The sequence below is a fragment of the Torulaspora delbrueckii genome, chromosome 1 (assembly GCF_000243375.1).
Source record: "Torulaspora delbrueckii CBS 1146 chromosome 1, complete genome".
NCBI classification, from domain to species: domain Eukaryota; kingdom Fungi; phylum Ascomycota; class Saccharomycetes; order Saccharomycetales; family Saccharomycetaceae; genus Torulaspora; species Torulaspora delbrueckii.
Genome location: NC_016501.1, coordinates 538,203 through 562,625, shown reverse-complemented (window position 1 = coordinate 562,625; position 24,423 = coordinate 538,203). Strand labels below are relative to the sequence as shown.

Here is a 24,423-nt window from a genome sequence, read left to right as displayed (position 1 = left end):
TACTATATGCTCTGCAATTGATGGATGAAGCGCGTGGCGGACATCTGACGCGTAATGCTTACCATTGACAGTACTTCATACATCAGCGAGGAAGACAAACAGAGTCGATTGGATCAATATCAATATCTAACTGGTGAGAATGGCCAAAGTAAAACTGAAGTTTAACAAGTCTATCATATCGACGGCCGAAAGCTTGGTTCCAACAGATGAGATCTTGAGTCGACTCGTTTCCCTTCACGAAGAACTTTCCACTCTGGAACAAGGTCAAGTCGATTTAAGGACACTAGACAGGTATCGCACTGACCTGAATAACAAAAAATTGCTCAAACACAAGGACAACGGTGTTAGAGCCTTTGTGGCGTGCTGTTTGAGCGACATATTAAGGCTTTATGCACCTGACGCGCCTTATACTGAGACCCAGTTGACAGATATATTCAGACTGATACTTTCCCAATTCGATCTCCTTGGCAATCCTGATAATGGTTACTTCATCCAGCAAACTTACCTGATAACCAGAATGCTCGAATACAGGTCGATAGTCCTTCTAACAGACTTACCCAATTCTAATAAACTGCTGGAAGATCTTTTCCAGGTTTTCTACGATGACGATAAAAAATTTCCGTTCAAACTATACAAGGTTATTGCAGGTATACTTGGTGAGGTAATATCTGAGTTTGATAATGTACCAACCCCAGTGTTGAAGTTGATCTTCAATAAATTCTTGACTTACAATCCGGGAAACGTTCCACAAGGTTTGGAGATTGCGTCAAACTGTGGTTATCAGGTAAGTCTCATCCTTTGCGATGCGTATTCAAGCAGAATGAGCAGACATCTTACCAAATACTATTCTGAGATACTATACCACATCACCAGCGAGGAGCATAGTAATGCCTACGAATCCAAATACAGCGCCAGTCGAACTGTTGAAAAACTACACAAACTAGATGTCCGTTTATGGGAGACTGTCCCAGATCTATTATCGGCGGTGATAGGCTTTATCTATCATGAACTGCTGTCCGATGACGAGATGTTAAGGAAGCAGGCCACGAAGCTCGTGGGCGAGCTACTGGCCGCAGAATCAACTCTAAATTTCGTAGTTACTCACCAAGAATCCTTCAATGCCTGGCTTTCTAAGATAGCAGATCCCGTGGCGGAAGTGAGATTACTATGGACACAATCTATACCGACAATATTGTCAATGCGGGACGATATAGCACAAGAGCTGAACAAAGGTATAGCTAAGACGCTAATCGACTCTGACTATAAAGTGAGAAAAGCCTCCGTGTTGATCTTTGACAAACTTTCCGTTGCTGATATTTGGAAAAGTATAACTAATACCTCCGTGTATGAATGTTTGCTGCCTTTGACTAGAGAGAAAAATAGAGAAGTGAGAGAGCTTTGCATATCAACTGTGGCGGATTTCTTTGCCGAGTCCTTAGCGAATATCAAGAGAACAACTCAGAACTCCGGTATTTGGGAGATAGTCGATACCATCCCGTCAGTTCTGTTTGATTTGTATTACATCAATGATTTACACATCAATGAACAAGTCGACTTGACGATTTTCAAATCAATCCTTCCTCTAGAGGTTGACGATCGCAAGAGAGTTGATAGCTTGCTCAACGTGGTATCGCAGCTCGACGAAAAGGCTCTTTCATCGTTTCTTGCCTTCAATCGACGTCAAATGCAGATGGCAGTCGCACTTTCAAAGTTCATTGAGTTTTGTGAATTGCAAAATGATCAAGACAACTTTCCAAACGATTCAGTAGCAATTAAGCTTCAAAAGACCATTGCATGGTTGAGTTCTGGTCTCTCTGATCAAATCAAGGCTACTGCAGCGTTAGAAGCGTTGAAGGATATTAACGACAAGAGGATACTCTACCTTATCAAAACGTGTATCACAAACGATGTTTCTCTCATGACATTGAAGAACAGTATGGAAGAGGTAATAACAAAACTACGTGATCCGGCCCTTTTCAGGAAGCATGGCGTCAAATCTATTTCTAATATCATGCCAAAGGATATAGCCGCCCAAGTTGAAGTATTACTGTACAGGTCATCGCCATTCATTTACAATTTCTCCAATATTCCTGTTCTTTTGGATACCGGAAATACCTCACAAGATGGAACAACATGGAAGCGCAGGCTGTTGGATGAGATTTCCAAGGTAAACCCTGCATTATTCAAGGATCATGTCAGAACTTTGAAAAGAATTATTGAGGATGAGAGCTGCCTTGAATCTCAACGCGAAACCTTGACGTTAGGTGAAGCTTTGAAAACTGTCTATAAGATATCCAAGACTTTGACAGATCAAGTGAATCTAGAAGACAGTATTTTTTTCTCGAAGCTAAAGAACCTTGCCTTGGAAGGTGATCCGGCCACTGCAAAATACGCCGTCAAGCTGATAGCACTCTCGCCATTCGCAGAAGAAAGCCTTACGGAAATCAAAAATGGTGTGTTACCACTAGACATGAAGCACGATAGAAACTTTGCATCTCATATACTAGTACTGGCCGAAATATACAAGTATTGTCCGCACGTCCTTGATAGAGATTCCACTGATATCGTAAGCTTCCTAATTCAGGAAGTGTTGCTAGCGAACCAAGTTGTTGGAGATTCAAATCAGGAGCTCGATTGGATTCCTGACTCTGAATTGAATGATAGGAAATATTACGCGCTCAGCTCCAAAGTTTTTGCATTGAAACTCTTTACTAACAAGTTGAAGGCCGTATCGGCAGATTCTTCAAATGACGAGCTGGCCACTGTTTTCACCGAAAAACAAGTCAAACTGTTCTTTTATCTGATTGCCAGTGGTGGTGAGCTAATTTCTGAGCATAACAAAGAATTCTTTCCGACGCCGAATAGTTATCAAACAAAACTGCGATGCTGCGCTGGTCTTCAAGCACTCAAACTCTCCTGCATACCCTTTTTCAATGATTTCATCAAGCCCTCTGACGTTATAACCCTGATAAATATAGTTGAGGATGAATCGCTACCAGTCAGAAAAGAGTTTCTCGATCACCTGAAAAACTACATCTCTAAGGAGTCCATTTCCATAAAGTTTCTGCCTCTCATTTTCTTTACAGCTTACGAGCCTGATGTCGAGCTGAAAACTAGTACAAAGACTTGGATCAACAACACTTTTGGTAAAACATCTTTCAGGAAAAACACAACGTTTGAGAGAGCACTTCCCAGATTAATACATGCTATTGCTCATCATCCTGACATTGTCGAGCGACTAGAAGTGGAAGGAGATCCCTATCTGGAAGCATTAACAACAGCTGTCGACTACCTCGTATTCTACTTCGATTCCATTGCCATCCAGGAAAACTTCAGCTTGCTCTATTATTTAGCAGAAAGAGTGAAAAACTATCGTGACTTAACTATTGATGTGAACGATAATAATGACGATCAGCAATCAGAGACAGAACCTTGCGCCAGAATGTATGTCATAGGAGAGTTGGCGCAGATGATTCTTCTTGCCATTAAAGAGAAGAAGGGTTGGCAACATTCGGCTTATCCAGGAAAGCTCAACTTGCCTGCTGACTTGTTTACACCATTCAGTACAATTGAAGAAGCACAGGCCTCGTTCAAAAGCTATTTACCAGAGAAATACACCGAGAAGTTGCAAATGAACATCAGGGCCAAAGTGGCTCGTAATTTACACTCTTCACAGACGCAAAAGCAGAAAATACAGAAGAGAATGTTAGATAACGAGAATCATGAAGTGTCGAACAAGAAACGTAAACAAACGAAGAAAGCTGAACCTGAAACTAGTGATGATGACTCTGAGAGTGACAATGCATACGTTCCAGGAACAAAAACTAGAACAGGAAGATCTGATCGGTCCAAGTTAAAGAAAAGTTTGAGGGAGAGAAAGAAGGTGGATTATAGGGACGAGGACGATGACGACGATGACGATGATGAATGATGCGTTCAGTAATGGTTCGGAGCATGTCTCGCTATTTACTACTGCATGCTCAACTTGAGCACTTATATTTACATAGAAATGCCACTCACTGCAAGACTAAAGGTGAGTTTCATTGCTTTATATTCAAAATCTTGCAGATATCTTCTTTTGGCCTCGATTCCAGCAGTTTTTCTAATAAGGAAAGCTGTCTCAACTCATCATCTGTTATATTTTCCCGAGCAAATTCCTGTTGGTCCAACTCCTGTTGTGCCACAGAACATAGCTCCTTAAAATCCCAGAGCTTTTTCCATGGGGGATTAGCGGCACCCATTGTGAAATAGACAAGTGACATGATTTCTTGTAGATTTGATTTCTCGTTAATGCTTTGGTTTGAGGAGAGTATCAGTCTGTCTATGAGCCGCTCTTGACACTTAAACTCATTTTCCCTCTGTACTTTTTTAGCTTGGAACACTTTATCCAGAAAATCCAGTTTAACTGATCTCTCTCGTAGTAATGAGATTGGTGGGAAATCTCCGCTCTTTTTTAAAGATTCTATCATTCCTCTCGAGGCGGGGGCGGTGATTTCATCGAGTATAATGTCGACTTCTCCATTATTTCTGAAACCACAACTTTGGTAGGGCTCTATAAACTTCTGGTGTTTTGCCAACCTTCTTTGAGAGTGTGGTTCTTTTCGTGCTGGTGCATGCAAAGGGCATTTCCAATTGGTTCCCAGGTTCTTCAATGATGCTCGAGGGACGTTTGGTAAACAATCCAAATGCCATGGAGTCTTGCAGTAATCGCACCTCATAATTAGTCGGGATGTGTCTGGATCATCCCAAGTACCCATCTTAGTGGTACCACATTTATAACATATCAGTATTTTCCCTGTGTCCGGATCCAGATGAATATCAGGATTATATCTATCTAGTTTGGAGATGCACTGACCGTATGCTGACCCAAAAAGTTGTTTCTCTGTCAGGGGTTCCTTTTCCCTCTCATCACAATATTGGCCTCTGGAACCACTTCTAACGTGCTGAAAGGAGTCTTTTATCGATGGAGGAAGGCTAAATTGTTTAGGATTACTTGCCTCCAATTGAAAGAGCAATTTCCCGAAGAGTCTGGCGCTTGGAGGTAACTCTGTCCTTATGAACTCCTTCTCACTTTTCCTTATTTGAGTCAAGTTTTGATGCTTTTGCTTGAAAGTGCACTGTGGGCAAGACCAGTCGCCTTCTGGTAGGTTATCAGCGTCCAATGGTGGGTTCAAACAAAGGAAATGAAATGATTTCGGGCATGTATCACAGCAAAGGAAAGATCCACTTTGTAAACACGATGAACAAAAATCGTCATTCTCCACCTCCTGTGTGGGAGTCAAGTTTCTTGGGCTGCTCCTAGTGGCTGTATTCACGAGATGAGCCAGCGAATTCTGACCAAATAATTTGCTTTTTGTTTCTTTTGAAACGGTAGCTTTAATCTTAATATGACTGGGTCCGTGGTGGTCATGTCCCTTCTTAGGCTCTGGTTTGATCAGCTCATCTCTCTCGTCATCATGAATATCTTTGGGATGTAACCTTTCTCTCAGACTACTTGACCTTGTAATCGATTCCGATTTCCCCGTCTTCAGCATGGGCCTGTATATCTTCAATTCCAGATTCTTCTTGCCTTCAGAAGTTGATAAAGACATATATGACTCTGGAGATGACAAATTTTTCTTATAGTTCCATAGTGATTCTTTCTTTACCTTTTCCGGAGGACCCTGACTGAGTGGCAATCCCGTTGCACCATTCACTGCATCATTAAGTTCTTCCGGTTCATTCATATACACTGCGTCCCCGTTCTCATCATGTTCTATCACTTCTTTGTGTACTGGCTCTCCTTCTTCCTGCGTTTCTTCATCGCGATAATTAAAATTATCTTCACCCTTGCCAGCCAACACGTCCTTCCTGGTCTTTTCTTTACGAAAATAATCTTCAGACGGTATAATCCTTCTTTTCTTTAAGTCGTAATCAACATTCTGTGATGTAGCCCTTCTTGGTCTCCTCACACCTTGTGCACCGGGGGAATTTGATCGACTACTGTCATTCCAACTTTCGCTGATGCCAACATTACTCGGAGCTTTGAACAAATTCGTAGACACGGAATCGTCTTTTTTCTCATCATTTGAACCTTTATCTGGGATTCCAGAAGTTAACTTACGCTTCATTATTCGATATTTTTGTAATTGACAACCAATGGTAAAATGCTTGAATACAACCGGAACAAAGAACTAAAATCAAACTGCAACCAACCAGGAACCTAAACACAGTCAATGTTACAACACCAATAGGAAGCAGACTGACCCTGACGAGACCTTCCAATGCCTGCAATCCCTATGAAAACCTTCAATGGTATTAAATAATAGTCGTGAACTCTCTTAATGGTTAGTACTTACCAAATTTGCGCGCATCCGGACAGACCCGGGTTAGATCGGACAGCTAAATCACGTGCTGTTTAATTCTGGTAAAAACTCCTAGAGGTTGAAGAGATCGATGGCCTTGTAGATTAATGATTCAAGGTTCACTGCTCTTGGTATCTGACGAAGTTTGTGCTGGAGTATGGATCCTGAGTTACAAGCATTGAGAGAGGCCAGATTGGCTGAGTTGAAGCGCGGGACTCAGGGGCCCAGCAGCGGTGGAGAAAGCGGGAAAGGCGCTGGCTCGAATGGTTTGGAGACAGTGATTGCAGCCTATTTACAACCTCAGGCACTGGAAAGGCTTTCGAGAGTGTCATTGGTGAGACCTGATCGTGCACAAGCAGTTGAACAATATCTCGCTAAGATGGTGAGCCAAGGTGCTCTTTCGCATAAGGTGACTGAAGATGAAATCGTGCAAATCTTGCATGGTGTAGCCAGGGAACAGAATAAAAAAATGACACCAAGATCATATTCGATAGACGAGAGATGGCTGTTCATGATCAGCTGCCCAGCGAGAATGGTGATGACGACGAGGATGATTTCTTTGACTAGCAGGGATCCCAGATTGTATGCTCACATACTGTATCCCAAAGCTTGCTGTATATATCAGGCTAGTGGGCGCCATTTGTATTGATGATACCCTTGTGTTTGTATTTATATAACCCCTAGTAAATCTCGATGAATAGTGAAAAATTGGAAATCAAGCGATGAGCACCAACTATTGTCAAAATGCACAAGAAACCACTAGATACCACCAGCATGCACACACGCCCAATGGCCCAGCAAATTGAAACTGCCAAAGACAATTTGAGGAAACCGGCAGCCTCAAAATCATCTCTCGCCCCACCTTCAAACCAATTTAATCCAAGATTGGGTCAATCACTAAGGGATGGGATACCTACTCAGGCAGGGTGTAGTACACTTGGAGCAGGTGGGTATAGAAACAAGGTCAGGCTGAAGCCAGGTCACAGTGCGTTGGATTGGCATGCATTGGCGTCGGGCAAGGGTAAGAGCCAGGGACTGGTAGTCGGGATAGACAGGTTACTCAGTGAGGATATGGAAAAATTACAACAACTGAACCATCCCCACACTCTGATACAGTTACAGAGAGGTGTTCCACCATATTTAATCAGACCCTTGCTCAACATAGACAGGGAGCTTTTGCAGAAACACAAGACACTTGATGATTGTTGGTGTGTGATAAAAGGAAGAGTATACTGTTTGACATATTACTTTGATTTCCATCCTGGTGGTGTAGATATTTTGTTCAAAACCTGCGCTGGTAAGGATGGTACGGAAATGTTTAACAAATATCATAGATGGGTTAGTTTCGACAAGTTATTGGAGACGTGTTTGGTTGGCGTTTTCGTATCCTAAGCAAACTCGATCAATAAAGTGTTAGTATTAAGTACGAGTAGAGAATATTTGGTAGCGAAAATAAGGTTTAGGACCCTGTGGCAACATTATACATATTAGAGACTGCAAAGTAAAAAAATCAGGGGAAAGAATGAGGATTTAAAATAATACAATTGCCGATTGACAGGTTATTAACGAAACTATTTTTTATCTTCTTTAACCTCGGCCTCGTCGGGATAACAACTTTCCCACTCCTTCAATCTCTTCTTATAAGTTTCAGTATACTCAGCTTTCTTGAGGGGATCCAAATTACGCCATTTTTCACCAATCATCTTGGTGATTTCGATCAAATTCTTGTCTGGATTCTCCTTAACAACAGTAGATCTAATTTCCTGAGTGAATTGAATGAAAGGTCCTGAAGGCCTCTTTGGTGGCAAAGTCTTTTCGTACTCATCTCTCAAAACTCTGTATTTTTCCCAATTGGTTCTAAATTCTTCATAATAAGGTTTCTTATCATCATCGGACAGTTCCTTCCATTTGGCAGATGCCAACTTAGACAATTCAGGGACCTTTGCCTCTGGATATTGCTGCAACAAGTCGTTTCTAATGGACATTGAGAATAAAAAATAGGCAGACGATGGTCTCTTTGGACCCTGTTTCTTCAATTGTTTCCTCTTTTCTATCCTACTTTGAGTCGAAGACATTTTCTTTGCCACTGGTTGGGCATTCTGGAGCTGGATTTGTTGAGATGGTTGCATCATAGCCGGATGAGTGGCTTCCATCATAGCAGGAGAAGTGTTCAAATTGTTGTGGAAATATCTTTGAGTGGGTTGCGTGAGAAACGAAGTACCCGCAGCCGCAGCAGCGGCTGGACTGAGGTGAGACGCAGTGCCAAGAGCACTGCTCAAAGCACCTGTAACTTGTTTTTGAGCCAAATGTGATAGGAAAGAATTGTACATTAGTTCAGATATCTGTTGCTGTGATAGCTGTTGTTGATTGAATGCTTGTAGTCCCGAATTCCCTTGGATATAGGCAAATTCTGGTGAGAGCGAAGTTGAACTAGGCTGTTGTTGCTGTGCTTGCGGCAGTGATTGACTCTGCTGATTCGAGTACTGTGGTTGCCTTTGCTGATTCTGCTGCAAGTGCTGATTTGGCTGATTAATATACTGCTGTTGGTACTGCTGTTGAAACTGCTGCTGATATAAAGCGTGCGGTTGTTGTTGTTGTTGTCTATGTTGTTGCTGTTGCTGTTGCTGTTGCTGCTGTTGTTGTTGTTGATGTTGTTGTTGAACCTGTGATTGAGACGGCTGATATTGTGGTTGGAAGACTTGAGCAGGATAATGACTCAAGTTTTGAGAATGATGTATATCCCTATACTGTGTATCAGAATTATCGATCGGCTGATACTGCAAATGTTCCGATGCTAAAGCTAGCAAATTGTTAGTACCGTTTGTTGATTCCTCCTGTTTAGGGGAATTACCGGGATTCAAGCCTGGGACGTGTATTGTAGAGGACATTCTCAGGAGGGACAAAAAGAAAGTAAGGCCTTGGACGAAGCGATTGGTCTAAGCGAAATTGGGTTCGAGGTATGAGGTTAGCTAGTGGTCAGTCAACTCACTGGGTGCGTTGTTTACAGATTCTATTTCGGGAAAGCTGCTGCTTATACAATCCTCAGAAGCAAAAAAAACAGCAGAGGCACAGTGGCTCTTGGGTAGAACTTCAGTAGAAAGGTATCAACAATAAGTGAGCTTGGGGCTCTCTAGGTTGTATTCAGTAGAAGCACTGACGTATGCGGCAGTATGCGTTATGACCTTTGATAGCGTTTGTTTCTTAGTCTCAGAAGTATCGTTTCTAAGATTGCCCAGGAGCGAGGGAAAATTCTGCCGAGACCAGCACGACAATCGAGTAGTGGCTCCACCCACCAAAGGCCTCATCCGTCCCCTGCTCGTTCCCAGTAAGTTTCCCAGTAGGATTGACGAAAGGAATGATGGACAGCTCACTGTTTCCTGCAAAGCCTCCTCGCCAAGCCCCCTCTCGTTGTTCATGATGTCCGACCCACGGTGCCTGTCACGTGATGGCCGGCTGGTAAACTGGGAGATACTAATTTAGGCGCCCAGCTACCAGAATATCCTCGACTTGCCGATAAAGATCCTTGAATTGTTGTAACATACTTATTTGAGTGGTATTTTAAACTTCGTGTTGAAAGTGAAGTGGTAAGGAACAAGATCTGTTTGATTCTACTCCGCTCCTTAAGTAGGCTCGGAGCGAAAAATGAAAACAAGAACTGAGCGGCTAAATTATATATGTGTAAACTATTTAGTTTTTGTCGTTGAAGCTCTCAGCTTCGTTGGAATCCTGTCTCCATCTTTGGAAAACATCACTCAACGATCTTTGTACGGGCAAACTATCACCGATTAGTTGTTTGAACTTTTCTGTGAGTGAGCTTACTCTATTCATGCTTTGTGATTCGATCTCTTCATCGTCCTTGCGGAACAAGTTCTTTGTATTTATGAAATCGTTAACGTGATGACTTTCCTTGTTCTTATCGCTTCGGGCATCCTTGAAATAATCGTTCATGTAGTGGTCAAAATTCGATAACATCGAGTTATCCATGTTTATCAGTGGAGAAACGTCCTCTGTCTGGAAATGATCTCTTAGTAAATTTTCACTTACTGAATGATTCATCGAATGGCTAAACTCTTCCAACGCAGCAAGGTCTACGTTATCGCCTTGTGATTTGTCGTTTTCCGGTTTGATGAGCTTGATCTGAGTCGTGTTATAGCTGAGACAATGACCACACTTGAGCCCAAGGATATGGTAATTACACCTACTTCTCCCCTTGCAATCGTTACAAGACACAATGCACATCCAATGACAGTACGGTTCTGGTAATGGTTGCTCTTCTATCTCTTTATCCAGTACCCTAAATTGAGCGTCCATATTCAGAACTGTCACTTGACAATGTGGACATTTGTATGAGTGCCTTGTGTACTCGTCAAAACAATGCTGATGGATGGCGTGACCACAGGGCGACATGTAAACCACTGGTTTCACCGATGTGAACATGTAGTCACCGCAGATGGGACAATTTGACATCGTAGCTCGTTCGATACACTTGTGATTATCCTGTAGCTCGATTGACAAACACGCTTGACATTTATCACAATGAAAGAAATCAATTCCGAGTCCCAGCCCAAGCCGACAAATCCCACATTTATCACAATGGTAGATATCCTTTGCCTCATCGTTATCGTAAAGTTTACAAATTTCGCAACAATAAGCAGCAAATTCTTCCTGACACTTTTCACACGCACGCGAAGGTCGTTGGACGTTTTGACACCTCATACACATGATCCACTGCGTTTTATCCCTTTCAAACAGATGCATCTTTTCGCTTTGTAACTCATCATGACACAGTCTACAAGGGACCCATTTACGGCACGTATCACATTGCAATTTACAAGCTCTTTGGTAATGAGGGCAACCCAAGACGCCCGGTTTTTGAAATACAGGTTCATAATCTTCCTGCGTAATCGAAGCAATAGCGCTCTCGTAATCATCATTATCCCCATGTTCTTCAACTTGCTCATTTGCATTGTAATCACCCATCATAAGTTTTTGAATCATCAACGCCTTTTGCCTTGGTTCAAGTTCCAGTTCATTGATCTGTTTTATCCTCTGTCTTAACAACCCATGATCACTTTTCTCCTTCGATGTTATTGTCGTAAGTGGTTCCAAATCCCTCGGTTCCGGCTCGTTGGGATATTTATCCTGTGGTATCACCACATCGTTATACGTTGGAATCATCCTTGGAGCAGTCACTGGTGTAACACCCAGTGGTTCTTCATCACCCATTGTAGCACAATCCTGATACTCATCATCACTCTCGACATTATTATCGATCGCTTCAGAAACCAACTGTTCCATTAGTGCCTTCATCGTCTGTAAACGAGTCAGCGCGTTACTGAGACTCAAACCATGTTGTAAATCACTAATAAACGCACTGCTTTGCAAAGTACGCGACAAATGACCCAAATCTTCACCTTCGTTATTATCCTTCGAACTCATCGGGTGCATAAGTGTTGAACAATGGATGGTGATTGCAAAGAATGATGCGTTTCGTATTTGACTTTACTCATCGCTGATCGCCCCGCACGGCTTAAACGAGAGAAGGGGTCTTTAAAGCATCGCCAATCACACACCAATAGAGAAGACCATTCACTTCACCCACTACGAAAAACACAGACATCAGCGGTGAAATGGCATTGGGTGTAAGACAGTTCATCAACGTTGCTGGAATCGTTAAAGATTTGAAAAGTTTCAATTTCAGTCTCTATGGTCGTTGGTTCGGATACATCAACATCTTTCTATGCATTGCCCTTGGAATCGCCAACTTGTTCCACGTCAGCGCAGTGATCGCATTTGGAATTGTTGCCATCGTGCAAGGATTGATCATTCTATTTGTGGAAATTCCCTTCCTACTCAAGATCTGCCCACTAAGCGATAATTTCATCGAATTCATCAAGAGGTTTGAAACCAATGGTTACCGTACTTTATTCTATGTTGTAATGGCAGTGATTCAATGGTGTTCCATAGCCGTCCAGGCCACTTCCCTTATCGTCGTAGCAGTCGGACTAACTATCAGCGCGTGTTCCTACGCGGTCGCACTGACAAAACACCAGGAATTCCAAAACACACATATACTCAAGGACCCCACAAGCGACGACTTCCCACACGAAGCAGTGGTAAGAGAAATGCTGTGATGTAATGTATTAGATCTTATGTATATATTCATATTAACATATATATATATATATATATAGATAATGTTTCATTGATTATTATTATGCCTGTCGATTAACGAATTAAGAACTTTCTTCACCTCATCCTTATTAAGTCTCCCCTCATACAACAACGTCCTAATGTTATTCTTACAACTGCCTTCCGTGCTAACATAAACGTTATTCAGTCGCAGTTCCTGCAGTACGTAATCAGTATGTTTCAATTTCATATGCTGCAGCAAGTTATCCTTGCGTTTATGTTTACTCAGACACCAGGGACAAGAGAAGTGTCTTGCAGGCGAATGCGAGAGCAAATGCCGTTGCAACCACGATTTCCGCTTGAATGACTTATTACACAAATGGCATTTATGCACATACCCCTGCGCTTCACGCTGTTCCTCATCATCCGCCGAATTCGAACTCAAGCTGGCAACAGCCACCGCTCGTTGTCCTGGTATCGACATTGGCATCGGCATCGGCGGCTGTTCCAATTTCAACCTCATACGCGGCGGTGGCGCTGCCGCGCCACCGCCAGCGGCCGGTTGGGGATAATACGGATAAATTGGGAATTGCAATTGCGCCTGTGGTGGAGGCGGCACAGAACCTGGAACGTAAAGGTACTGCTGCGGCACCGTAGCATTCACTACGGGGAAAGCATGTGGGTATTGAGTGTATGAGTATCGTGGTGGAAGATTCAATGGCATAGGTCTCTGCGACCTTTCATCCTGTTCCCCGGATCGACGACCTTGCTGATGCGGCCAATTGTTCATCAACTAAGCTTGCCCGCCCAGTGGAAATTAGTGGGTAAAATTGTGGAAACCTATAGACAAGGGGTCTCTTACCATATAACGAGTATGAAAAAAAAAAAGACCGGACGTCTTTATAATAGCATAACAACGGACTTACAACAACATAATTAACAAGGGTTTACTATAAGATTAAAGAATAAATTTAAACTAGAAAGTCTATATGTATTAAATTTTGCTTCTTTTTTTTCCCTGCAATGTAGTTCTGATACGGTAAGCTGGCAGAAGGACAGAATTGGAAGCAAAGAACATGCAAATAAGTAAAGATGAGGAAATTAATATCTAATTTGAGTTGCAGGGCGCCAGCTTCATCACGCGATCGCCAGGGGAAGCAAATCCGCCTACTGCTGGCTCTAGGAGGTCTCAAAGCGGTAGTATTCAAAGAACGCTCACAATTGCAGTACGTATAACCGGTACAGTGAATCAGTGTCCAAGACGGTGGGCGAGTCCGCGGCCAGCTGCATTCCCAGACTCTCATACAGACGAATCGCCGGGGCATTGTCGGCGAACACCGTGAGCTCGAGACCGAAGAAGCGCGTTTTTGAGAAGCGGCCGGCTCGGCTCCGCGTGCATAGCTGGCGACCGCACTGGGCCAGGTGGTCGCCCAGAAGCCGTGCGGCCAAGCCCAGGCGCCGCACGCGGGGCAGTAGTTGCAGCTCGTATAGGTACAGTACGGTCCATACCTCGGTCGGATCGTCAGCGACGAGGCCGTCTTCTTCGGTGAGCATAAACGAGAGGAATAGAAGAGGGGAGAATGGAGCATTTCGTCTCTGCGTGGCGGTGGTGGTGGCGGCGGTGCTGTATATCACGTATACCAGTCCCGGAGTCAGCATTTCGCGCCATTTGTTTACGCGCCAAGGGCGCGTATTGTGGTAGAGGGCGCGGCTCGAACCTGCGTATTTCTGGCCCAGATTCTCGTCTAGTATCTCGAGAAGTTGCCATAGTAGTTTTTCAGCTTCGCGCGGAGAGTGCACGTATGAGATACATTGGTCGGTTTCCACTGGGTATTCTTCTGTATCGATGGCTAGTAATTTACGAGTAAGTTGTATACCTGCGGCATTGATGGTGGTGGGAAAGTTTTGATTTGCATATTTTACAACATCGTTGAGTGATTCTTGCTCCATTGCCGCATTTAGCTGGCCATGATGCGTCTTTGGTGGTTTTTCTATTTTTTTTTTTTGTTGTAATGAAATGATTGAAATTTGTTTGTAATTCTGTTCATCACGTGCTACGATCCGGTTTCTGTATAACGATGTAGTTGATCATGGGTCGTCGCAACACATACAAGGGGCCAGTTAGGTCTGAACTCATCAGGATGCTTTAAAAGTGGATCGATGAACGCTGTTTCCTATATCAGTGATCAATTGTCCAAGAGGGATAAGAATGGTAAGACAGAGGATGTTGAGGATAAAGTGGCTGTTCAGAAGAGGGAAAAGATTGTAAGGCGTAGATCGAAATTTACATCGTATGCTTGGGCTGTGATACTTTTCTTCCCGCAGTGGCTTATAATCAAACCTACGCAGTTAATTTGGTGGATTATCTCTTTGCCTTTGTTGCTTATAGAGTATGGGTTGAAATCGCGGTTACAACGCAAGAGTACAAAACGAAGTACGGGAACCCTGCAGTCGATCAGTGAGTTGGAGGAAGATGACCTGGCGGGTGGAGACGAGATCTTTTTACAGCGGGATGCAGTTAAGGGCTCTCTCGCTCCGGCAAAATATAGGCGATCACGAAGCGGTTCGCGATCATCGACAGTGATGTTGGGTACAAAACGTATGGGTCGGTTTCTATTCCCAAAGAAACTTATACCGCGGTCTGTTCTGCATGCTGAAAAACGTAAGCGGCTAGTTGTAGACCTGGATGAAACGCTGATCCACTCTGCTTCGAGAACGACTTCGCATAGTAACTCTGCGCAGGGCCATATGGTCGAGATACGATTCGCTATAAGTGGGGTTTCGACGTTATACTACGTTCATAAACGTCCGCATTGCGATCTGTTCTTGTCAAAAGTCAGTAAATGGTACGATCTAGTGGTTTTCACCGCTTCGATGCGCGAATACGCGGACCCGGTGATAGACTGGCTTGAAGGTTCTTTCTCTGGTCGTTTTTCAAAGAGACTTTATAGGAACAATTGTATCCTTAGAGATGGCGTTGGTTACATCAAAGATCTGTCGATCGTTTGTGGTCCCACCGTAACCCTGGGGGAAGTCATACTGGTGGATAATAGTCCCATAAGTTATGCCATGAACGTCGATAACGCTATACAGGTGGAAGGTTGGATTAGTGATCCTTCAGATACGGATTTACTCACTCTCTTACCGTTTCTTGAAGCACTCAGGTACACGACGGACGTTAGAGACATATTGGCATTGAAAAATAGCGAACAAGCGTTCCTCTCATGATTATTATTGCATATTTTTCTGAATATATATCTGTTCTATAACATTAAATTTGATGCGAATGGAAAGTTGGATCATGATCCACTTTGATCATTGGTCTATACCTTGGCTCCCACATTTGGTTCTTGACCCAGGCGAGACATTGGTCAAAGTCACGCGGCACTTTAACCTTCTTGCCCGTTTCACCTGGCACGTCTTCTTCTTCAATACGTGCAGATCCCTCTTTTAGAGCCTGTAGGATCACTGCTGTGGCCACTTTCGAGGAAGTATCCTGAATCACTTCTAGAGGTGGTAAAAGACCAGGTTTCGAGTTACCTTCTTCTAATGGCGACAAGGCGGCAAGTTGATCCACGGCGGCACTGATCATGGTATCCGAGATGACCTTGGCACGAGAAAGGACTGCACCAAGACCAATACCTGGGAATGAGAAACAGTTGTTGTTCTCGGAGATACGGTAGCCGTTAACAGGTGGGAATGGTGAACCGGTGGCCACTAAGGCGTTGTTATCGGTCCAGTTCAATAGATCTTCAGGTACAGCTTCGTGCAATCTGGTTGGATTCGATAGTGGGAAGATGATAGGTCTTGGGTTGTGCTTGTACATTTCCTGTACGATAGACTTGTTGAAGGCACCTGCTTGAGTGGAACAACCGATTAGACAGGTTGGTTTCACGCGGGAGACAACGTCAAGTAAAGATTTACAGTTCACATCAGACCACTCTTCGTCTGATTTGGCGTAAACGTGTTGTGCCTGTGTCGAGCCAGATTCCATGGAACTCAAGATCAACCCACGTCTATCCATTAGATAGATCTTTGTGCGGGCCTCTTCTTTCGAAAGACCGTGAGTAACCATGTGATTCACGATTTGATCGGCGATACCAAGACCTGCAGAACCAGCACCATAAACTAAAACGGTGATGTCTTTCAAATCTCTCTTTGTGTGTTTTAGAGCAGCAATCAATGAAGCCATGACGACAGCACCAGTACCTTGGATATCGTCGTTGAAACAAGCCAATTCGTTACGGTACTTATCTAAGATTCTTCTTGCGTTCTTCACACCGAAATCTTCAAAATGTAGCACAGCATTAGGGAATCTCTTCTTGATTGATTGAATGAATTTTTCAATCAAATAATCATATTGCTTACCTCTGATTCTGGCGAATCTGTTACCCATGTACAATTCGTCACGCGCAAGTTTCTTGTTGTTGGTACCAACGTCCAGACAAACAGGCATCACACGACCAGGGTGAATACCACCACACAAAGTCATTAGTGCCAATTTAGAGATGGCAATACGGATTCCACCAATACCTTGATCACCGATACCAAGAATACCTTCAGAATCGGAAACAACAATGTAATCGACGTCCTTGTCACCACCGTAAACGGCCATTCTACGTTCTACGGACTCTGGTTCGGTGATATCCAAAAAGATACCTTCAGGTCTTCTGAATCTGTGCGAATAAGCAGCAATTGCATCACCTTCTGTTGGTGTGTAAATAATAGGAACCAATTCTCTAATGTGTTCTCTGACCAAGGCAAAATATAGGACTTTGTTCTGAACACGCATAGAAGTCATGAAATCGTTCTTGGCCAAAGGAGTCTTCAGATAACAAAGTTGCTTATAAGCTCTCTCAACTTGTTCATCCAAAGTGTTCACTTGTGGTGGTAGCAATGCATCCAAATTGAAAGCTTGCCTCTCTTCCTGTGTAAACGCAGAACCTTTGTTGAACAATGGAGAGTTTAATAATTGAAAACTTTCCAATGGACATTCAATAGGACCATCGACGGACAAACGTGTCTTCTTTGGTTTGCCAAAAAGTTTCTTGGCAGTTGATCCCACTGGAATCTTTTGAATGTTGCTATCTCCGTACGTTTGCTGGTTGAATGTAGTGTCCCTAGTAGTGGTAGCCAAATTTGGTTTGGTACTCGAAGAGTAAAAACGGGCACATGAAGAACGTGCAGCACATTGTGCTATCCTTGAAGAGGCTCTATATCTCATCATCATCATCTCTTATTAGTGATCTACGCTCTAGCAGATTAATTAGTAGTGGAGTAGGAAATCTTAGTGTACAAATCTAAAAGTCAATCTTGTTGGCGTTAAAGAAGCATGAATCTTCTTGACCGTTCAAGATTAAAAGTCCAGAAATAATGACTAAGGAGTCGTCTTTTGACTTAGATATATATATGGCATTGCAATACAACGAAAAAAAATTGAAAATTACTATCGGAAGAGGTCGCCGTAGGAAAAAAAGATTAAAGAATTGCAAAATAGTTGCGAGAGGTCAGATGCAAGGCATAGAGATTTACCACTGAGTAAAGCTCTAGAAGCCTATACAAGCAGCAGCCAATTACAGAAATTGTTGTAATACGTGTGGTGTGCTAGTAAAAAGAGCGTACAAATCTGCACAATTTCGGAGCACCCGAGTTCGAAAAAATTAAGATAAAGCTACTGCATAGTAACGGAAGCGCCCGATGAGTCAGAAAGTCAAATCAAGAGCTAGCGAGAAAGAAAGAGAATTGAATAAGATGTGATGGAGAGAAGCCTATTTGATAATACAGTGGTCAATACTTTACTGGCGTTGTAGTTGTCATTTGGAGGTCTTGGCGCATAAATGACCAATAATTAGGTTGTTCCGGGACCATATAGGACGGCAGAAACTGAACGGGACGTCGTGAAAAAATCAGAAAATACGTCGGGAATTCTCGGAACAACAGAATCGCTCATCGCGCATCTTTTGTTCTGTTTATTTTTCCGGAAGGCGATGCGAAAACAGACCAGAAACTTTCTCCGAAATGAGAGCGCTCGGATAAACATTTTTCCGAGATGAAACGCCGCTCCAATGAGCGTGTTTATCACGTGATTGAATTTAGAATACCATGCCTCTCTAAATGCCCTGGTTATATTAATTCTGATAGTTGACTGCTCTTTGGTCCCCATCTTGCGTACTTGCTGGTGATTTCAAAGAATTTTGGAATATTTTGTGTCACCTTGTACGAAATGATCTGAACTTTTACTAGCCTGGATCACTGATTAAGAGCCATCAAGAGGCAAGAGTACTTCTCGTACCCTGCAATTGACGGCTGTCACTCATTCATCCCATCAAACTAGGGCCGATCACGATACCAACTGCATAGAATAGCATAGTGACCCTTAAAGTATGGACAGACCTATCGATGAGATTGTGAAAAATCTTTTGAAATTCGTTGTTCGAGGTTTCTACGGTGGATCATACGTCCTGGTACTCGATGCCATACTATTCCACTCGGTGTTAGCAGAAGAAGATTTGAAACAGTTGTTGGGGATAAATAAAACTGATTTGGGTCCCTTAGTAGCACGATTAAGGTCCGATGGTCTTCTATCCATGCATAAGCAAAGAGAATACCCGCCAAATTCAAAGAGTGTGGAACGTGCTTATTTTTACATTAAATTCCCACATGCTATTGATGCCATCAAATGGAAAGTTCATCAAGTAGTGCAAAGATTGAAGGATGATCTAGATAAAAATTCAGCACCAAATGGGTATATGTGTCCAATATGTTCTACCAAATATACACAATTAGAAGCAGTTCAGCTGTTGAATTTCGACAGAACAGAATTTCTATGCTCACTGTGTGATGAACCGCTGGTGGAAGATGATTCGGGCAAGAAGAATAAGGAGAAACAAGATAGACTTAACAGACTCATGGACCAGGTACAACCGATTATTGATTATTTGAAAAAAATCGATGATTCACGGATAGAAGAGAATACGTTTGAAATTGCATTGGCCAGATTGATCCCACCTCAGAATCAATCACGCGCAGCTTACACTTACAATCCAAAGAAGGGCAGTACCATGTTCAGACCTGGAGAAGATGGCTCTTCATTGAACAATGACAGTAGTAGACGCGCAGGTGCCAATTCACAGGCAACTTTGCATGTTAACATTACTACTCAAAGTGATGAAATGGCTCAACGTGCTTTGCAAGAACGTCAAGTTGAAGAAAAGAGGAAACAAAATGCTGTGCCCGAATGGCATAAGCAAAGTACCATCGGTAAGTCAGCTCTTGGGAGACTTGATGAAGATGAAGAGTTCGATCCAAGGACAACCGCGCAAGCTAACATGTCCTTGGAGGAGACTGGTGCTGCAAATAACCAAGAGACAGAGATGGATGAGTTCTACCACAAGCATCGTTCTTTAACTGATAGAGACCTCGAAGAAAGAGAAAATGAGAGAACTCTTAATGAATACTATGCTTCTTTGGCCAAGAAGCAGGCAGAGGCAAAGGATGAGGAAGATGAAGATGAAGAAGACGAAGAAGGCGGGTTCCTTGATGATGATGAAGGTGCGTTTGACGAGGAGTTTGAGGATGTTGTAGAACCCGCGAAGAACGAAGAGGGTGAAACCAAGAAGGATGCTGTGAAAGAGGAAAACGGGACCACAAATAATGGTTTTCACGAAACTACAAAACCAAGTAATGATGATGACGATGGTGATATGGACATCGAGTTCGAAGACGTTTAATACTTCAATATTCAGCATATTGGGCGGGTTATTATAGAATTGAAAATTTTCAAGATTTTCGATCTTACAAGCCGTATGGCGATGGGCTTGAATATTGAAAAATCAATAATAATTATACAAAACTATCTAAAATAGTATAAGCTACTGAGTCACAAGTATCTCGATGGGTTCGATCAAAGACAACTGGAGATTAATTGCAGCTACTGCTTTATGCACTGTAGCAGCTACCAAATGCGTTGATTTAGCATTGAAAGCTCGTCTAGAGAATGATACCAAGCAAAAATCTAGAATTACCAAGGCCTTAGAGACACATGAATACGATGATAATCTCTTCCGTGAGCAACTTGCTCGTAATTATGCATTCTTAGGTGAAGAAGGTATGGAAAAATTGAAACAACAATACTTCGTGGTGGTAGGAGCCGGCGGTGTCGGATCCTGGGTAGTTACCATGCTAGTTCGTTCCGGTTGCCAACGCATTAGAATAATTGATTTCGATCAAGTTTCGCTCAGCTCACTAAATAGACATAGCTGTGCGCAGCTATCTGATGTGGGAACACCTAAAGTCGACTGTTTAAAACGACACTTGCTCAAGATTGCTCCATGGTGTCAAATCGAGGCCATCAATGAACTGTGGGATAAAGAAAATGCGGAGAGACTTTTGTTTGATGCTGGAGAACCTACTATGGTTGTTGACTGTATAGATAATATTGATACCAAGGTCGACCTGCTGGAATTCGCTTATAAGCGAAAGATAGAAGTTATATCATCGATGGGCGCCTCAACAAAGAGTGATCCAACCCGTATCAACGTTGGAGATTTGACAACGACCGAGGAGGATCCATTGGCTCGTTCAGTGAGAAGAAGGCTGAAGAAGAGAGGTATTGTGAAAGGTATCCCAGTGGTATTTAGTGCCGAGAAACCTGATCCACGTAAAGCTAGATTATTGCCACTGCCTGATGAAGAATATGAAAAAGGACAAGTCGATGAGCTGAGTGCTATGAGAGATTTCCGTGTAAGAATACTCCCAGTCTTGGGTACTATGCCTGGTATTTTTGGACTAACCATTGCAACCTGGATCTTGACGAAGGTCTCAGGGTATCCGATGGACCCAATCGAGGGTAAGAACAGAGTCAAAATCTATGATGGGATCTACCATTCATTGGCGGGACAAATGACACGTATCGGAATGCCAGATCAACGTGTTCCCATTGCTGTTAAGGAAGTCAGCTACATTGTGGAGGAAGTCTTCAGAGGTAAGTCTCCCGTTAGTGGATACTCGACCAGGCTGACTCTCTCGAAATGGGACCCAAATAAACCAGTTACTATACAGAACGTGGTCATTCTGACTAAGGAAGAACAAAAAGAGCACGAGGACAATGTGTTGAATGGTGGCAAATCACTGGAGGATGTTTACTCTAAAGATATCCTGGATTTAGTAGCCAAGAGATTCAAAGAAGAAGAGTACTATTCGCAATACAGATAGTAAACTGAAGAATAAATAAAAAACGGTAAAATTAATGCATGAGAAGTCTCAACCGCGCTTCGGAATAATATATACATGGGGGGTTTAGAGACATCAAAATTCTTTTAAAGTCTTATATGCCCAAATGCCATTTCATCCTTTCGTAGACGTAAAAGCTACAGGCGACCATTGGTGTCACCTTAATGTAGCCTATACTTAAGCCGACGAAGAATCCACGCCAACCACGCTCCTTATAAATAATCTTTGCTATGCCGTTAATGGATTGGAACTTTCGCTCGTGACTGCCCTGGGGTGCCAGTGAACTAACCTGTAGTCGTCTTCTTATAATCTCGAATGGGTAGGCCGCTGTTTGAGATGCCATCCCAGCCAACCCACCGGCCACCAACTCTGCCCACGTCTTGAGAGGTACCCTCTGATGTTTCTGTCTACGTATTGCTTCGTCATCCTCAGATAGTGCAACCACTGAATATGGTGCCAGGAAAGGTACTCTTAATATGTCACATATAAGGTCGTGCGCAAAGAATGAAACACCTGCGTAAGGAATCATTCCGAGGACCGTTGGAATGTATCCTCGATAAAAATTGCTCCAATGACCAAACCATTTCGGTATATACGATTTGGTGGATAATGTAGTAGACACCGGCTCTGCCCAGATATTTCGCACAACCCTGCCGAGCTTGACCCTATGATGATCTGTCACATACGCCAATCGAACCCGTATCAGGTCTAAAGGATAAGTTAAAAAGACACTGCAAAGACCCGCCAAAGAACCACTCATTAGTCTTCTCCAATGCGTTTCGTATTCCTTACTGGGTATCAATACACTTCGTATCTGTTCATATGCGACAAATTTCACAGCAGCATATGGGAAAATTCTAATTAATGTCACGGAATGGCCCTGGAAAAATCCTCTTATACCATCATTGATCCTAATATGCTTTGCAGCTTCCACTAAACCCATAAGAGACCCTGCGTACTTAGTATAGTGCGGATTCGAGGTTTGGAAAAGAATTTTTATCCGATCTAAAGGAGCTATCAGAGTCTTTGCACATGAACCAGATATTCCTCCTGCTATTGCTGAACGTAAAATGTAGTCCATAGAATTTTTATCTATAGCCATTATATGTCTCTGTCGAGATTTCGGCTTCCCGGAGACCACAGATCTCGACTGACAAGCTGTCTGATCAGCTGTCCCCATCTGATACGTCTAATATCCTTGTGATTGACAATTTCAAATGGCCTTTACCGCTTGATTTGGATGTAGTTTTTAATGCTGAAGTGTCGAGCAGCTTTGAAGTAAAAAACCCCGAAGCCGCTTTTAATTTGCGGGCGAACTGAAAGAGAAAGCTATTGGACTACCGGCTAGCTAGCAAGGTTCAGCCACTCGCTGACGTTAATTATTTGCTAAATCCTCAACTGAAGATCAACGATGCAGATCTGACAAGATGCTCTCTCCTAACAAGATATTTGTGGCTGTCGCAGAACCTCAGAATGTCGTCGAAGATACAGGGTGCAAGAGGAAGCGCAGTAGTCAAAACAATTGACACCTGCTGTTGCGAGACAACCGATGCAACAGACGCTGAACTGACCACTTTCCTGTGCAATTTGCATCGATAAGCTACAAGTGAAAAATTTCCGCGCTTTCTACAGCGGCATAGTCATAATTTTTCACCAAGGTATCAAGGTATAAAAGAATGGTTAATCGAGTTGGTACAGAGTGTCTTCTCTTTGATTGATATATTGCCGAGAAATTATTTAGTTGATGTCACAGGAGAAGAAGAAAGTAGATCCTGCTAAATCTTTCGTGGCAGGTGCATTGGCTGGTGCCGTTGAGGCCTCTATCACATACCCGTTCGAATTTGCTAAGACCAGATTACAACTGGTGGATAAATCCTCCAAGGCGTCTCGTAACCCATTGGTTCTGCTTTTCAACACAGCTAAAACTCAAGGTGTTGGCTCTATCTATGTGGGGTGTCCAGCATTCATTGTCGGGAACACCGCCAAGGCAGGTGTTAGATTCTTGGGTTATGATACGATTAGAAATTTTTTAAAGGATCCTCGCACCGGCGAATTAAGTGGTCCTAGAGGTGTTATTGCCGGTTTAGGTGCTGGTTTGCTTGAAAGTGTTGTTGCAGTGACTCCCTTTGAAGCAATTAAGACCGGTTTGATTGATGATAAACAGAGCGCCAATCCAAGGTATCATAACAATGGTCGCGGCATAGTACGGAACTATGGATCTTTGATTCGTGATAAAGGTTTCCGCGGTCTATACAACGGTGTGCTACCTGTATCGATGAGACAGGCCGCTAATCAGGCAGTGAGATTAGGGTGTTATAATAAGATTAAAGTCATGGTACAGAACTATACAAACTCTCCAAAGGATCAAGCCTTATCATCCGGTTTGACATTTGTCGTCGGTGCCTTTAGTGGTGTCGTTACCGTGTACACCACCATGCCAATAGACACTGTCAAAACAAGAATGCAAAGTTTAAACGCTTCCCAGTATTCATCAACCTTCAACTGTTTTAGCAGAATTTTGAAAGAAGAAGGCTTGAAGACATTTTGGAAGGGTACCACTCCTAGACTAGGAAGACTAATTTTAAGCGGTGGTATTGTTTTCACCATTTATGAGAAAGTCCTGACGGTGTTGGGTTGAACCCAATGCAATTATAGTAGCATACTCCCCCTTCTGCAAAATCATAAATTTTTGTACAAAACTTCATTTAATTTCATT

General features: G+C 42.9%; 15 protein-coding genes across 15 annotated transcripts; 8 read left to right on the top strand and 7 right to left on the bottom strand.

Moving 5' to 3' along the window:
* Positions 1–139: 139 nt before the first annotated feature.
* On the top strand, positions 140–3,931 carry PDS5 (sister chromatid cohesion factor PDS5; the record flags this gene model as incomplete). The annotated part of the gene is made up of 1 exon (XM_003678809.1): positions 140–3,931. The coding sequence occupies one exon, from the start codon at positions 140–142 to the stop codon at positions 3,929–3,931; it is 3,792 nt and encodes a 1,263-aa protein (XP_003678857.1).
* A 109-nt stretch (positions 3,932–4,040) lies between these two features.
* Positions 4,041–6,110, bottom strand: RCO1 (Rco1p; the record flags this gene model as incomplete). The annotated part of the gene is made up of 1 exon (XM_003678808.1): positions 4,041–6,110. The coding sequence occupies one exon, from the start codon at positions 6,108–6,110 to the stop codon at positions 4,041–4,043; it is 2,070 nt and encodes a 689-aa protein (XP_003678856.1).
* A 391-nt stretch (positions 6,111–6,501) lies between these two features.
* Positions 6,502–6,993, top strand: SDD2 (Sdd2p; the record flags this gene model as incomplete). Its single annotated transcript, XM_003678807.1, has 1 exon — positions 6,502–6,993. The coding sequence occupies one exon, from the start codon at positions 6,502–6,504 to the stop codon at positions 6,991–6,993; it is 492 nt and encodes a 163-aa protein (XP_003678855.1).
* A 140-nt stretch (positions 6,994–7,133) lies between these two features.
* Positions 7,134–7,736, top strand: IRC21 (Irc21p; the record flags this gene model as incomplete). Its single annotated transcript, XM_003678806.1, has 1 exon — positions 7,134–7,736. One exon carries the CDS (start codon positions 7,134–7,136, stop codon positions 7,734–7,736), a length of 603 nt encoding a protein of 200 aa, XP_003678854.1.
* A 179-nt stretch (positions 7,737–7,915) lies between these two features.
* TDEL0A03100 (NHP6B family protein) lies at positions 7,916–9,232 on the bottom strand (the record flags this gene model as incomplete). The annotated part of the gene is made up of 1 exon (XM_003678805.1): positions 7,916–9,232. The coding sequence occupies one exon, from the start codon at positions 9,230–9,232 to the stop codon at positions 7,916–7,918; it is 1,317 nt and encodes a 438-aa protein (XP_003678853.1).
* A 799-nt stretch (positions 9,233–10,031) lies between these two features.
* Positions 10,032–11,792, bottom strand: TDEL0A03090 (RING finger and CHY zinc finger domain-containing protein; the record flags this gene model as incomplete). The annotated part of the gene is made up of 1 exon (XM_003678804.1): positions 10,032–11,792. The coding sequence occupies one exon, from the start codon at positions 11,790–11,792 to the stop codon at positions 10,032–10,034; it is 1,761 nt and encodes a 586-aa protein (XP_003678852.1).
* A 182-nt stretch (positions 11,793–11,974) lies between these two features.
* On the top strand, positions 11,975–12,478 carry TVP18 (Tvp18p; the record flags this gene model as incomplete). The annotated part of the gene is made up of 1 exon (XM_003678803.1): positions 11,975–12,478. The coding sequence occupies one exon, from the start codon at positions 11,975–11,977 to the stop codon at positions 12,476–12,478; it is 504 nt and encodes a 167-aa protein (XP_003678851.1).
* Positions 12,479–12,546: 68 nt separating this feature from the next.
* Positions 12,547–13,266, bottom strand: MOT3 (Mot3p; the record flags this gene model as incomplete). Its single annotated transcript, XM_003678802.1, has 1 exon — positions 12,547–13,266. The coding sequence occupies one exon, from the start codon at positions 13,264–13,266 to the stop codon at positions 12,547–12,549; it is 720 nt and encodes a 239-aa protein (XP_003678850.1).
* A 425-nt stretch (positions 13,267–13,691) lies between these two features.
* NAT4 (N-terminal L-serine N(alpha)-acetyltransferase NatD) lies at positions 13,692–14,426 on the bottom strand (the record flags this gene model as incomplete). The annotated part of the gene is made up of 1 exon (XM_003678801.1): positions 13,692–14,426. The coding sequence occupies one exon, from the start codon at positions 14,424–14,426 to the stop codon at positions 13,692–13,694; it is 735 nt and encodes a 244-aa protein (XP_003678849.1).
* Positions 14,427–14,636: 210 nt separating this feature from the next.
* NEM1 (Nem1-Spo7 phosphatase catalytic subunit NEM1) lies at positions 14,637–15,704 on the top strand (the record flags this gene model as incomplete). The annotated part of the gene is made up of 1 exon (XM_003678800.1): positions 14,637–15,704. The coding sequence occupies one exon, from the start codon at positions 14,637–14,639 to the stop codon at positions 15,702–15,704; it is 1,068 nt and encodes a 355-aa protein (XP_003678848.1).
* A 43-nt stretch (positions 15,705–15,747) lies between these two features.
* On the bottom strand, positions 15,748–17,709 carry MAE1 (malate dehydrogenase (oxaloacetate-decarboxylating); the record flags this gene model as incomplete). Its single annotated transcript, XM_003678799.1, has 1 exon — positions 15,748–17,709. One exon carries the CDS (start codon positions 17,707–17,709, stop codon positions 15,748–15,750), a length of 1,962 nt encoding a protein of 653 aa, XP_003678847.1.
* Positions 17,710–18,859: 1,150 nt separating this feature from the next.
* On the top strand, positions 18,860–20,206 carry TFA1 (transcription factor TFIIE subunit TFA1; the record flags this gene model as incomplete). The annotated part of the gene is made up of 1 exon (XM_003678798.1): positions 18,860–20,206. One exon carries the CDS (start codon positions 18,860–18,862, stop codon positions 20,204–20,206), a length of 1,347 nt encoding a protein of 448 aa, XP_003678846.1.
* Positions 20,207–20,369: 163 nt separating this feature from the next.
* TDEL0A03020 (tRNA threonylcarbamoyladenosine dehydratase) lies at positions 20,370–21,689 on the top strand (the record flags this gene model as incomplete). Its single annotated transcript, XM_003678797.1, has 1 exon — positions 20,370–21,689. The coding sequence occupies one exon, from the start codon at positions 20,370–20,372 to the stop codon at positions 21,687–21,689; it is 1,320 nt and encodes a 439-aa protein (XP_003678845.1).
* A 112-nt stretch (positions 21,690–21,801) lies between these two features.
* On the bottom strand, positions 21,802–22,887 carry LEU5 (coenzyme A transporter; the record flags this gene model as incomplete). The annotated part of the gene is made up of 1 exon (XM_003678796.1): positions 21,802–22,887. The coding sequence occupies one exon, from the start codon at positions 22,885–22,887 to the stop codon at positions 21,802–21,804; it is 1,086 nt and encodes a 361-aa protein (XP_003678844.1).
* A 564-nt stretch (positions 22,888–23,451) lies between these two features.
* Positions 23,452–24,345, top strand: CTP1 (Ctp1p; the record flags this gene model as incomplete). Its single annotated transcript, XM_003678795.1, has 1 exon — positions 23,452–24,345. One exon carries the CDS (start codon positions 23,452–23,454, stop codon positions 24,343–24,345), a length of 894 nt encoding a protein of 297 aa, XP_003678843.1.
* Positions 24,346–24,423: the final 78 nt, after the last annotated feature.